The sequence below is a fragment of the Oncorhynchus masou genome, chromosome 22 (genome assembly GCF_036934945.1).
Source record: "Oncorhynchus masou masou isolate Uvic2021 chromosome 22, UVic_Omas_1.1, whole genome shotgun sequence".
Taxonomy (NCBI): Eukaryota; Metazoa; Chordata; class Actinopteri; order Salmoniformes; family Salmonidae; genus Oncorhynchus; species Oncorhynchus masou.
In genome coordinates this window covers 19,104,068-19,117,851 of record NC_088233.1, presented here as the reverse complement: position 1 = coordinate 19,117,851, position 13,784 = coordinate 19,104,068, and the positions used below count along the sequence as shown (strand labels likewise).

At 45.7% G+C, this 13,784-nt stretch overlaps 2 protein-coding genes across 3 annotated transcripts in view; one reads left to right on the top strand and one right to left on the bottom strand.

Annotated features, from left to right (window-relative positions):
- LOC135509145 (mitochondrial glutamate carrier 1-like) overlaps positions 1-901 on the bottom strand; it is a 48,560-nt gene extending 47,659 nt beyond the window's left edge. For both annotated transcript variants that reach the window (XM_064929548.1, XM_064929547.1), the window contains exon 1: positions 723-901. The gene's annotated coding sequence lies outside the window, so the exon portion shown is untranslated. The remainder of the gene's footprint in view (positions 1-722) is intronic.
- LOC135509142 (chromatin remodeling regulator CECR2-like) overlaps positions 1-13,784 on the top strand; it is a 65,437-nt gene that overhangs the window by 36,613 nt on the left and 15,040 nt on the right. The window contains 7 exon segments of the mRNA XM_064929543.1: positions 3,395-3,578; positions 5,614-5,741; positions 6,158-6,238; positions 6,406-6,464; positions 6,581-6,741; positions 8,522-8,611; positions 8,713-8,869. Coding sequence (XP_064785615.1) covers positions 3,395-3,578; positions 5,614-5,741; positions 6,158-6,238; positions 6,406-6,464; positions 6,581-6,741; positions 8,522-8,611; positions 8,713-8,869 — 860 coding nt within the window.

Below are 13,784 nucleotides of genomic sequence, written 5' to 3'. Positions count from 1 at the left end.
GGATAGTTCATTTGATGAGTATGTGTGAGATAGGGAGTGGGAAGAGCACAGGAAAGTAAAATGAATGTTCTAGTCCAAAAGTGACCTCCATCCACTACCACCACCTCTTCTGGGTCCTCATTGATCAAAGGTGTGTGCACACAAAAAATACTCAACTTTTGCTTGTGCCAGTTTTTCCGCAAAGGTTGGTATTCAAATTTTGAGCTTGATGAGAGTGCATATTTTCACGGGGGGGGGGGGGGTCACTGTACCATTCTGCCCACACCTGTACAGAAATGTTGATAACATTTGCCATGGCACTGTCTCTTAGGAACTAACGTGGCCCAGTTCCAACATTTCCAAATCATACAGAAAATGAGGGTGTTTATGTTACCATAAAAGGTGAATGGAGGGTGTTTTCCAGGTGGGGTTGTAGCTCTTGTTCACTACTGAACAAATATAATACGGGTCTGATTTATCAATAAAAACATGCGTACAGTGGGGCAAAAAAGTATTTAGTCAGCCACCCTCATTTTGTCTGTCATAGTTGAAGTGTACCTATGATGAAAATTACAGGCCTCATCTTTTTAAGTGGGAGAACTTGCACAATTTGTGGGTGACTGAATACTTTTTGCCCCACTGTATATGTTGTGTGTGACAGTTTGATCAATCCCAATAATTTGTGGCGCATGCACATCCTAGAATCTCCACGTACACCAGAATTTAGTAAGACATTTACTCACTGTTGATAAGTGAGCCCCCTGCTCTTGCTCCATCAGCACTACCGGGCCAGGCACCAGTCTGCCTGTGATTGGGGAGAGAGGTTAGGACTGATCCAGTTTCCGCACCCGGGCTGGCCTTATTGGGCTGGACAGCCACTGGCATCTCGATGGTGGCTGTTTGGCTCTGGCCTTTCACGGAGCTGCACACTGCTCTTTCAAGATAAGCTGTTTTCTTTCTCATTTTCGCTTGTTGTGTTGGCACTCACCCCTGCCCTGACTCCTTGTTTCTATGCAACTGAGCGAGATCTGAAGGGTTCCAGATTATTCAGACAAATCTGACTCAGAACCAACATTTTATTTACCAGCATCCAATTTAGAACAATGATCCAAACAAGGGATCCACCGATATATCGGTGAACATATTGGAATTGGCCGATATTAGCTAAAAATGCCAACATCGGTATCGACCTGATATCTAGTTTAATGGCGATGTGCAAAACCGATGTCAAAACTGACATGCATACCTATATAACACAGATTAGAACATCTTTGTATATAATGAAGGGACATGACGTAATGACGCTACGTAAAATTCTGCGCTACTCATGCAACACAGCGTTCTTAACCTAGCCCACAATGTCTGCTGTATGGATCAAGCAGTCAACAAGTTGAGCAGTCATTTGAATGAGTAAGATAATTTCAGCGAGACAACTCAAAGGCGAAATCCATAGCCCTTGACAATCAACTGTTCTCTATCATGGGTGATGTTGGCTTTCGCCGACTGGTTGAGCACCAGTACACTTCTTTGGGGGGGGTCACATTTTTTCAGATGTTGCACGACTGGAGTTACACAGTAATAGTGTTACTGCTATTAGCTTCACGACTGACATTTGGACCAGTGATTATCAGCCCCATGAGCATGCTGAGTCTGACAGCACTGTGGGCCATCGAGGATTTCGCACTAAGGAAAGTCTTATTGCATGCTCATCAATATGCTGGTTGTCATACCGCTGCTGCAATTTCAATGGCATTTGCGAACATTTTGAAACTTGGAAACATGAACATGCTAGCTCCATTCAAACAACTGGCTCGAGAAATCAGCTCATCAACTGTGCCTGCAGCAGATGTGATACCCTCTGTCAATGCATTGAAACGCCTGCTCAACAAAACTAACAGGGATGTAATCAAATGTGCACAAAATTTGAGAAGCTTCATGTGCATATGGAACATTTCTGGGATCTTTTTTTACAGCTCATGAAACATGGGACAAACACTTTACATGTTGCGTTTTATATAATTGTTTAGTGTAGTATTTGTATACTAATGAATGAATGAAACAGTTGCCCTTGACAGTTTGCCCCGGCAACAAAACTGCCCACACAGGCTGTGAACAAGCGATTCGGTGGCATTTTCTCTTTGCTGTGTCGCCACCATGCTCAACGCTATGTACAAGGACCGCTACTTCGATGCAGACAAGAAACAGGGTTTTTGTGAAATGTTACATACACAGCTGGACAAGATGGAAACAGTGACAGACACACTGACAGTGCGCACCGAGGAAGAGAGGCCACGGACAGAGAGCTGAAACTTCACTGCTTGATATGTATGATGAAATCCTGGTTGAGAATGAAACGACTGAACAAATGAACAACGAAACAGCACAAGCAAGTACGTGATAGAAATAGGTTTTGATTATGTTTTACTGGTAATGGGGACATACGTAAATGCCAACAATAACTTTTTGGTGTGTGTGTAACCTTTTATTTAACTAGGCACGTCATTAAGAACAAAATCATATTTGACATGACATCCTACCCAATGACATCCTACCCAGCCAAACCCGGATGACGCTGGGCCAATTGTGCGCCGCCCTATGGAACTCCCAATCACTGCCGGATGTGATACAGCCTGGATTCGAACCAGGGACTGTGGTGATGCCTCTTGCACTGAGATGCAGTGCCTTTGACCGCTGCGTGTGTGTGTTAACTATTTAACTGTACTAGAATGCTTAAAACGCCACTAAAATGTTTAATATCGGTATCAGGTTTTTTTGGCAAGGAAAATATAGGATATCGATATCGGTGCGTCACTAATACAAACCCACTCAAATGCAAACAAAATGGCTTTCTTTTCGCATTCCTTTTTCCTCGAACTACTACGGTATGGCAGCTTGAATTATTTCATGATTATCACAATGGACAGCCTACTTTTCTTAACTTTAAGGACAAGGATTTGGAAGTGAGTGAGTAATGGTGCTGCTATTGTCAGATCCCAATGGTCTCTTCGAAGGTCTTTGTTTATTATTGTGTTGTAATTTCTGTCCAACCATCGCCCAATCGGTATTCCTTGTAACTGCCTAGATTGGTATCAATACAAAGTACATGTTCCAAGTTTAGACCGTTTGACACTATAAGAACAGTAGGCATTTGAGAATTAATGACTTCTAGTTGAAGATATTAATTATGTGTCATGAATGGGTTAGAAACAACAAAATTATCCAATATTGTATTGGAACCCTTGACTAGTTTGCTCCAACTAAATTCACTGCAGTATATCTCAATATGGTTTTGTTAATACCCAGCCCACCTTACTATTGTATTGTCATACTAGCATGTCATTGTCTCAGAGATTAATGGCAACACTTTACTAGGTGTGGGAAAACATATGGGACTAATCACTCCTCTCCCCTTCAGCCCCCAGGCATTCAGCGATTACCTGGACGACATCATCAACTACCGCTGGGAGTTGGAGGAGGGGAAGCCTAACCCGCTGCGCCAGGGGCCCTTTGAGGAGCTGGCCCCACGCACGCAGGTGGAACTGCTGCACAGGCTGTGTGACTACCGCCTGGACGCTGCCGATGTCTTCGACCTGCTCAAGGTTCTGCACGCGCGCACACACACACACACACACACACACACACACACACACACACACACACACACACACACACACACACACACACACACACACACACACACACACACACAGAGAGTACACCGGTTACCGCAAGTCTGCACCTTGTTTAACTCCTGTTATGACTGTGTCAGAGTTAGCATGGGGAAAACGGTAAAAAAAATGGATAACACTTTTTTGTTGTTGTAGTTTTTGTTGTAGTTATGGTGAATTATTGTGATGCCATTTATGGTGACTGGCTGAAGAAGTGCCATCTAACCTGATGAAGTGAATTATGTACTGTACCAGTCATAAGTTTGGACACACCTACTCATTCGAGTTTTTCTTTTTTTTTCTATTTTCCACATTGTAGAATAATAGTGAAGATATCAAATCTATGAAATAATGTAGTAACCAAGTGTTAAACAAATCAAAATATATTTGAGATTCTTCAAAGTAGCCACACTTTGCCTTGATGACACCTTTGCACACTGTTGGCATTCTCTCATCCAGCTTCATGAGGTAGTCACCTGGAATGAATTTCAATTAACAGGTGTGCCTTGTTAAAAGTTCATTTGTGCAATTTCTTTCCTCCTTAATGCGTTTGGGCCAATCAGTTGTCTTGTGACAAGGTAGGGGTGGTATACAGAAGATAGCCCTATCTGGTAAAAGACCAAGTCCATATTATGGCAAGAACAGCTCAAATATGCAAAGAGAAACGACAGTCCATCATTACTTGACATGAAGGTCAGTCGATGCTGAAAATTTCAATAACTAAAAAAAAAAAAATGTATGTGCATCAAGCGCTATGATGAAACTGGCTCTCATGAGGACTGCCACAGGAAAGGACGACCCAGAGTTAAATCTGCTGCAGAGGATAAATTCATTAGTTACCAGCCTCAGAAATTGAAGCCCAGATAAATGCTTGACAGAGTTCAAGTAAGACACATCTCAACATCAACTGTTTTTTTGTTTTATTTTATTTAACCTTTTTTATTTTACTAGTCAGTTAAAAACAAATTCTTATTTTACAATGACAGCCTAGGAACAGTGGGTGAACTGCCTTGTTCAGTGGCAGAACAACAAAGTTTTACCTTGTCAGCTCGGTGATTCGATCTAGCAACATTTCGGTTACTGGACCAACGCTCTAACCACTAGGCTACCTGCCGCCTCCTGTTCAGAGGAGACTGTGTGAATTGCTGCAAAGAGACATGGTCGAATTGCTGCAAAGAAACCACTAAAGGACACCAATAAGAAGTGATTTGCTTGTACTAAAGAACACAAGCAATTAGACCGTGGAAATCTGTCCTTTGGTCCGATGAGTCCAAATTTGAGATTTGTGTCTTTGTGAGACACAGAGTATGTGAATGGATGATCTCCACGTGTGTGGTTCCCACCGTGAAGCATGGAGGAGGAGGTGTAATGGTGTGGGGGTGCTTTGCTGGTGACACTGACAGTGATTTTATTTAGAATTCAAGGCACACTTAACCAGCATGACTACCACAGCATTCTGCAGTGATACGCCATCCCATCTAGTTTGGACTTAGTTGGGACTATCATTTGTTTTTAAACAGGACAATGATCCAAAACACACCTCCAGGCTGTGTGTAAGTGCTATTTGACCAAGAAGGAGAGTGATGGAGTGCTGCATCAGATGACTTGGCCTCCACAATCACCCGAACTCAACCCAATTGAGATGATTTGGACTGCGAAGGTTAGGAAAAGCAGCCAACAAGTGCTCAGCATATGTGAAAAGCATTCCTTATGAAGCTGAGAATGCCAAGAGTGTGCAAAGCTGTCATCAAGGCAAAGGGTGGCTACTTGGAAGAAACTCAAATATAAAATATATTTAGATTTGTTTTACTTTTTTTTTGGTTACTACATGATTCCATACGTGTTATTTCGTAGTTTTGATGTCTTCCCTATTAAAAAATAGAAAAATAAATAAAAACCCTTGTAGGTTTGTCCAAACTGTTGACTGGTACTGTACATTATTAATCCATGCAATGTTTGATCCCAGGGCTTGGATGCAGACAGCCTGCGCGTGGAGCCGTTGGGTCAAGATGGGAACGGTACCCTCTATTGGTACTTCTATGGTACCCGCATGTACAAAGAGGACCCGGTCAAGAGGAAAGCAGAGCAGCTCCGGTAAGAGGGTTGCACCATAGGACATCAGTTGTAGACGTTGAATGGTTTTGCTTGCCCATAATTCACCAATGGAGGTCGCAGTATGTGAACACAATGCTAGCGTATATAACCATGTTTTCTATTTTTGGGATTCTCTGATACTTTACCGTGTGTGTGTGCGCATTTATATATGCGTTCTGGTTTTTGTAATGCAATGACCTATGTAAACAGTAGCACCTCCTACTGCAAATTATGTTTTCTAAGGAAGGACAAAGTGGGCACCAACATAGTTAGTTATTCTCCATAACTACATGTACTTGTTAGCCTGTTAGAGGTTAATTACACGGGTCACTCCGGTAATAGCTACACAGGTAAAAGGCCTGTGTAATTTAAAGTGTGGGCGGATATTTGTTTTTCATGATTTTGTCCCCCCACAGTGAAGCCCTTGTGATCAAACCAGCAGAGAAGAGGAAAAGAGGAAGACCACCAAAGAAGAAAGTGGAGGAGATCCAGCTAAGGTGACCAGCAGCAGGGTCTCTCCTTTGTGGTCTCACGTTCTCTCCGCTCTCAAACAAAATTTCTCCAGAGAAACAAATATTTTCACCAGCTTTTGTTCCCCAGTCCTTGTTCATGCAATGCTTTGGAGTGCATGGTAAATACCTAACGGGCTGTCCTTTTGTTTCAGTGAGGTGGAGAACGAAGTGAAGAAGGAGAATGGACTGGAAGGTCTGCACTCAGGCACAGGTGAGAGCAAAAAGACAAAGCTATCAAACATGGTCGACTTCTACTCCTGACTAGAGATGTATATTTGATGCTGACGATTGGGACTCATGTTGACCATGATGTGTCTGTCCGTCCAGACCGTGAGCGTGGTGCCTGGTCCCTGGTGTGTGACACAGAGGAGCAGTGGGCCAGTCTGGCTGAGAGCATCAAGGACAAAACGTCCCCCCAGGACCGCCACCTCTACCGCATCATCAGCCAGAACTTCCTCCCTGAGATCAGCAGCATGATCGAGCTCAAGGTCAGACAGCTCTCTTCTCTCCTCACTCTTCATTCAGACATTGACTCCAGGAGGCATTGGGAAGTGGAGGCTGGGAGGGAGGCTGTGTGATGTACCTACAGGTGTGGAGGCGGACTGGTCTCTGCTTGCCCAGAACACCAGCTTCTAAACCCTACAGAGCCTTGGGCCCAAAGCATGTCTGTCTTTCACTGTGGACCAGTTGCCCTGTGTGCAGCTGCTGCTGGCGTGACAGTCGGGGCTGGGGACGCTCATTTATCACTAGTTTTTCTTCTGGGGAATGAGACTCGCCTTGGGAGATTGATGCCATGTTTTAACTGCTCAAACGCTGCCCTTTTAAGACATTGCATACTCATTTATCTTTGAGGATATGCAGTTAGACAGTATATCTGTTGTGAGACGAGCACATTCTGATTGGTGGTGGCTGCTATCCCTAGCCCACCATTTCCTAGTGTCCTCTTGTCTGATAACACATACTGGCCCTGTTGCTATAGAAACCCAACACGGCCTGCTCGTCTGTGCCGGTCTAAAGCCCTTTGGTCATTCTGTCGGCATGGGGTCATTCTCTAATGATCTAATGATGGTGACCTGTCCTTCACGGCCAGCATGCCTGGCTTGTATCTTTCTGGACATATTCACAGTTCTCAAGCTGCTGAACATTTCCTTCCCACCGGGTGCAGGCTCTGGCAGTACAGAGTATGTGTAGCGTGTGTGAACGCACACTAGCGTGGATTCCTCCAGTTCCCGTCCACAGCCCTGGCCATCACAGCCATTTGGTGGGGGCGCTGACGGGAGGCAGGCGTCACCCTGAGGTGGGATGGAGCCTCTTGATTGACGGCCCTATTCGCTGCAGTATTGGCGACCACTTAAGTGGCGACACCAGAGGTAATAAGTGCTGTGGGTAATGCAGAGCAGAGGAGCCCCGGGACATGCTGGTGCTGCGGTGCAGAGAGAGAAGACTGGGGGATGGGAGCTGTAGCTTATTCAGCACTTTGACCCCCTCTAGTTGTGGTGGCGGCGGCCATAAGCACCAGTGGAGCTACCTGCCTTGCTCAAACATGTTCACATGCTGCTGGCAGGCAGAACTCTAAAAGGGGAAAGGGGTGGTGTTCACAGGCCCGGTCATCTGATGGGCTCTGACAGGAAGCACCAAGCCAATTCCCTGACATAGATATAGAAACTCCCTAGCCCAGAGGGCTCCGCTCTGACTGCAGCTTACTTTCTGTAGTTTTTTTCTTCCATGTTGTAGTCTGTGTATAAATGTTAATGGGTTATATTCTGTGACCAATTTTGATACTCATGGACAGGATTTGGGAACAAACAAATCATGTAACTTACTTAGTAATTGCTGCAATATAGGCTTTTTCATGAAGTGGCAATGCTACGATCTGTTTGCAAATGAACACACACAAGAAACAGCTCACCCCCACTCCCCTGGCTTTTAGTGGTAATTGTTACATTTGATTATTAATATCACGGGGAGCATGGAGGAGTTTGGTTAGTCAGAGACCCCCTGGGTGGAGGGTAGCGCGGTGGGTGTGGTTTAAAGTGGGGTAGTCAGGGGGTGGGGAGGAACAGAGCCTGAATTGCCAAAGGGCATGTGAGAACCCTCTCCTCACAGCTCTGCTGGAAGAGCAAAGAGGATTCCCCAGGGTCTGCTTGGGTTTTGGCTCCCGTGGAAGCATTACTTGATCAATGCGACTGCGTGTGATTTCTTTTTTTACAAGTGTGAATAACGAACCTACTTGTTTGTGTTTTAATCTTGATTATTTTGCCTCTCCAGGAGAATGAGCAGAAGCAGAGGCTGCTGGACCCCACCCCAGTACGCAGCTCTTACCGGCTCTCTGAGAAATGCATGAGCCAAGAGGAGGAAGTGAGACCAGCTGTGTGTTTGTGTATAGATGGTTCTTGGTGTTCTTAGTGTGTCCTGTCTCCTGTGAGACCCAGTGGACTGATAGTTTCCTGTGTGTCCAGGACACGCTGCAAGCCATAGCTGACGTGGAGCAGCAGAAACAGAGGGATGTGGACATGGACAGGCAGGCCCTGCTGGCAGAGCAGAAACGAGAGGAGGAGATGCTGCTTCAGGAGGAGCGTCAGAGAGAGGAGCAGGAGAGAGTCAAAGCTGTGGAGGGTGAGTAGTGGAGCTGGGAGGGGTAGACTGGGTGAGGCTCGGAGTGTTACACTAATAGACTCCGGGATCAAAGACGACATGATGGATTCTAAAGGACAGCCAAACTCGTGCACACCTCTGCATTTTTATTGCCGGTACCGTTGCCACTGCCCCTGGTTGTGAATTATACCGGGGTAGGATCTTAATTTGACCTATATTGTCACAGCAAAATAATCCTGCAGCAACGTGATTTTAACATTTAGTCCATAATGTTGCTTGATCGGTAGTTAGGTTATTAGCTGGCTAAAAGTAGGCTACTTCCGGCGCTGACAAAGATGGCCGCCTCGCTTCGCGTTCCTAGGAAACTATGCAGTTTTTTGTTTTTTTTACGTGTTATTTCTTACATTAGTACCCCAGGTCATCTTAGGTTTCATTACATACAGTCGAGAAGAACTACTGAATATAAGAGCAGCGTCAACTCACCATCAGTACGACCAAGAATATGACTTTCGCAAAGCGGATCCTGCGTTCTGCCTTTCACCCAGGACAACGGAATGGATCCCAGCCGGCGATGCAAAAAAACGACTTCGTAAAAGAGGGAAACGAAGCGGTCTTCTGGTCAGATTCCGGAGACGGGCACATCGTGCACCACTCCCCAGTATACTTCTCACCAATGTCCAGTCTCTTGACAACAAGGTTGATGAAATCCGAGCAAGGGTAGCATTCCAGAGGGACATCAGAGACTGTAACGTTCTTTGCTTCACGGAAACATGGCTCACTGGAGAGACGCTATCAGAGTTGGTGCAGCCAGCTTGTTTCTCCACGCATCGCGCCGACAGAAACAAACATCTTTCTGGTAAGAAGAGGGGCGGGGGCGTATGCCTTATGGCTAACGAGACGTGGTTTGGCCACAACAGTATACAGGAACTCAAGTCCTTCTGTTCACCTGATTTAGAATTCCTCACAATCAAATGTCGACCGCATTATCTACCAAGGGAATTCTCTTCGATTATAATCACAGCCGTATATATTCCCCCTCAAGCAGACACATCGATGGCTCTGAACGAACTTTATTTGACTCTTTGCAAACTGGAATCCACACATCCTGAGGCTGCATTAATTGTAGCTGGGGATTTTAACAAGGCTAATCTGAAAACAAGACTCCCTAAATTGTATCAGCATATCGATTGCGCAACCAGGGCTGGCAAAACCTTGGATCATTGCTATTCTAACTTCCGCGTCGCATATAAGGCCCTGCCCCGCCCTCCTTTTGGAAAAGCTGACCACAACTCCATTTTGTTGATCCCTGCCTACAGACAGAAACTAAAACAAGAAGCTCCCACACTGAGGTCTGTCCAACGCTGGTCCGACCAATCTGATTCCACACTCCAAGACTGTTTCCATCACGTGGACTGGGATATGTTTCGTATTGTGTCAGACAACAACATTGACGAATACGCTGATTCGGTGTGCGAGTTCATTAGAACGGGTGTTGAAGATGTCGTTCCCATAGCAACGATTAAAACATTCCCAAACCAGAAACCGTGGATTGATGGCAGCATTCGCGTGAAACTGAAAGCGCGAACCACTGCTTTTAATCAGGGCAAGGTGACCGGAAACATGTCCGAATACAAACAGTGTAGCTATTCCCTCCGCAAGGCAATCAAACAAGCTAAGCGTCAGTATAGAGACAAAGTAGAATCTCAATTCAACGGCTCAGACACAAGAGGTATGTGGCAGGGTCTACAGTCAATCACAGATTACAAATAGAAAACCAGCCCCGTCACGGACCAGGATGTCTAAAGACTAAATAACTTTTTTGCCCGCTTTGAGGACAATACAGTGCCACTGACACGGCCTGCAACCAAAACATGCGGCCTCTCCTTCACTGCAGCCGAGATGAGTAAAACATTTAAACGTGTTAACCCTCGCAAGGCTGCAGGCCCAGACGGTATCCCCAGCCACGCCCTCAGAGCATGCGCAGACCAGCTGGCTGGTGTGTTTACGGACATATTCAATCAATCCCTATCCCAGTCTGCTGTTCCCACATGCTTCAAGAGGGCCACCATTGTTCCTCTTCCCAAGAAAGCTAAGGTAACTGAGCTAAACGACTACCGCCCCGTAGCACTCACTTCCGTCATCATGAAGTGCTTTGAGAGACAAGTCAAGGACCATATCACCTCCACCTTACCTGACACCCTAGACCCACTCCAATTTGCTTACTGCCCAAATAGGTCCACAGACGATGCAATCTCAACCACACTGCACACTGCCCTAACCCATCTGGACAAGAGGAATACCTATGTGAGAATGCTGTTCATCGACTACAGCTCGGCATTTAAAACCATAGTACCCCCCAAGCTCGTCATCAAGCTCGAGACCCTGGGTCTCAACCCCGCCCTGTGCAACTGGGTACTGGACTTCCTGACGGGCCGCCCCCAGGTGGTGAGGGTAGGCAACAACATCTCCACCCCGCTGATCCTCAACACTGGGGCCCCACAAGGGTGCGTTCTGAGCCCTCTCCTGTACTCCCTGTTCACCCACGACTGCGTGGCCACGCACGCCTCCAACTCAATCATCAAGTTTGCGGACGACACAACAGTGGTAGGCTTGATTACCAACAACGACGAGATGGCCTACAGGGAGGAGGTGAGGGCCCTCAGAGTGTGGTGTCAGGAAAATAACCTCACACTCAACGTCAACAAAACTAAGGAGATGATTGTGGACTTCAGGAAACCGCAGAGGGAACACCCCCCTATCCACATCGATGGAAGAGTAGTGGAGAGGGTAGTAAGTTAAGTTCCTCGGCATACACATCACAGACAAACTGAATTGGTCCACCCACACAGACAGCATCGTGAAGAAGGCGCAGCAGCGCCTCTTCAACCTCAGGAGGCTGAAGAAATTCGGCCTGTCACCAAAAGCACTTACAAACTTCTAAAGATGCACAATCGAAAGCATCCTGGCGGGGTGTATCACCGCCTGGTACGGCAACTGCTCCGCCCACAACCGTAAGGCTCTCCAGAGGGTAGTGAGGTCTGCACAACGCATCACCGGGGGCAAACTACCTGCCCTCCAGGACACCTACACCACCCAATGTTACGAGAAGGCCATAAAGATCATCAAGGACAACAACCACCCGAGCCACTGCCTGTTCACCCCGCTATACATTTACATTTACATTTAAGTCATTTAGCAGACGCTCTTATCCAGAGCGACTTACAAATTGGTGAATTCACCTTCTGACATCCAGTGGAACAGCCACTTTACAATAGTGCATCTAAATCATTTAAGGGGGGGGGGGGTGAGAAGGATTACTATCATCCAGAAGGCGAGGTCAGTGCAGGTGCATCAAAGCTGGGACCGAGAGACTGAAAAACAGCTTCTATCTCAAGGCCATCAGACTGTTAAACAGCCACAACTAACATTGAGTGGCTGCTGCCAACACAAGGACTCAACTCCAGCCATTTTAATAATGGGAATTGATGGGAAATGATGTAAAATACAGTGCCTTGCGAAAGTATTCGGCCCACTTGAACTTTGCCACCTTTTGCCACATTTCAGGCTTCAAACATAAAGATATAAAACTGTATTTTTTTGTGAAGAATCAACAACAAGTGGGACACAATCATGAAGTGGAACGACATTTATTGGATATTTCAAACTTTTTTAACAAATCAAAAACTGAAAAATTGGGCGTGCAAAATTATTCAGCCCCTTTACTTTGAGTGCCGCAAACTCTCTCCAGAAGTTCAGTGAGGATCTCTGAATGATCCAATGTTGACCTAAATGACTAATGATGATAAATACAATCCACCTGTGTTTTATCAAGTCTCTGTATAAATGCACCTGCACTGTGATAGTCTCAGAGGTCCGTTAAAAGTGCAGAGAGCATCATGAAGAACAAGGAACACACCAGGCAGGTCCGAGATACTGTTGTGAAGAAGTTTAAAGCCGTATTTGGATACAAAAAGATTTCCCAAGCTTTAAACATCCCAAGGAGCACTGTGCAAGCGATAATGAAATGGAAGGAGTATCAGACCACTGCAAATCTACCAAGACCTGGCCGTCCCTGTAAACTTTCAGCTCATACAAGGAGAAGACTGATCAGAGATGCAGCCAAGAGGCCCATGATCACTCTGGATGAACTGCAGAGATCTACAGCTGAGGTGGGAGACTCTGTCCATAGGACAACAATCAGTCGTATATTGCACAAATCTGGCCTTTATGGAAGAGTGGCAAGAAGAAAGCCATTTCTTAAAGATATCCATAAAAAGTGTTGTTTAAAGTTTGCCACAAGCCACCTGGGAGACACACCAAACATGTGGAAGAAGGTGCTCTGGTCAGATGAAACCAAAATTGAACTTTTTGGCAACAATGTAAAACGTTATGTTTGGCATAAAAGCAACACAGTTCATCACCCTGAACACACCATACCCACTGTCAAACATGGTGGTGGCAGCATCATGGTTTGGGCCTGCTTTTCTTCAGCAGGGACAGAGAAGATGGTTCAAATTGATGGATGGAGCCAAATACAGGACCATTCTGGAAGAAAACCTGATGGAGTCTGCAAAAGACCTGAGACTGGGACGGAGATTTGTCTTCCAACAAGACGATGATCCAAAACATAAAGCAAAATCTACAATGGAATGGTTCAAAAATAAACATATCCAGGTGTTAGAATGGCCAAGTCAAAGTCCAGACCTGAATCCAATTGAGAATCTGTGGAAAGAACTGAAAACTGCTGTTCACAAATGCTCTCCATCCAACCTCACTGAGCTCGAGCTGTTTTGCAAGGAGGAATGGGAAAAAAATTCAGTCTCTCGATGTGCAAAACTGATAGAGACATACCCCAAGCGACTTACAGCTGTAATCGCAGCAAAAGGTGGCGCTACAAAGTATTAACTTAAAGGGGCTGAATAATTTTGCATGCGCA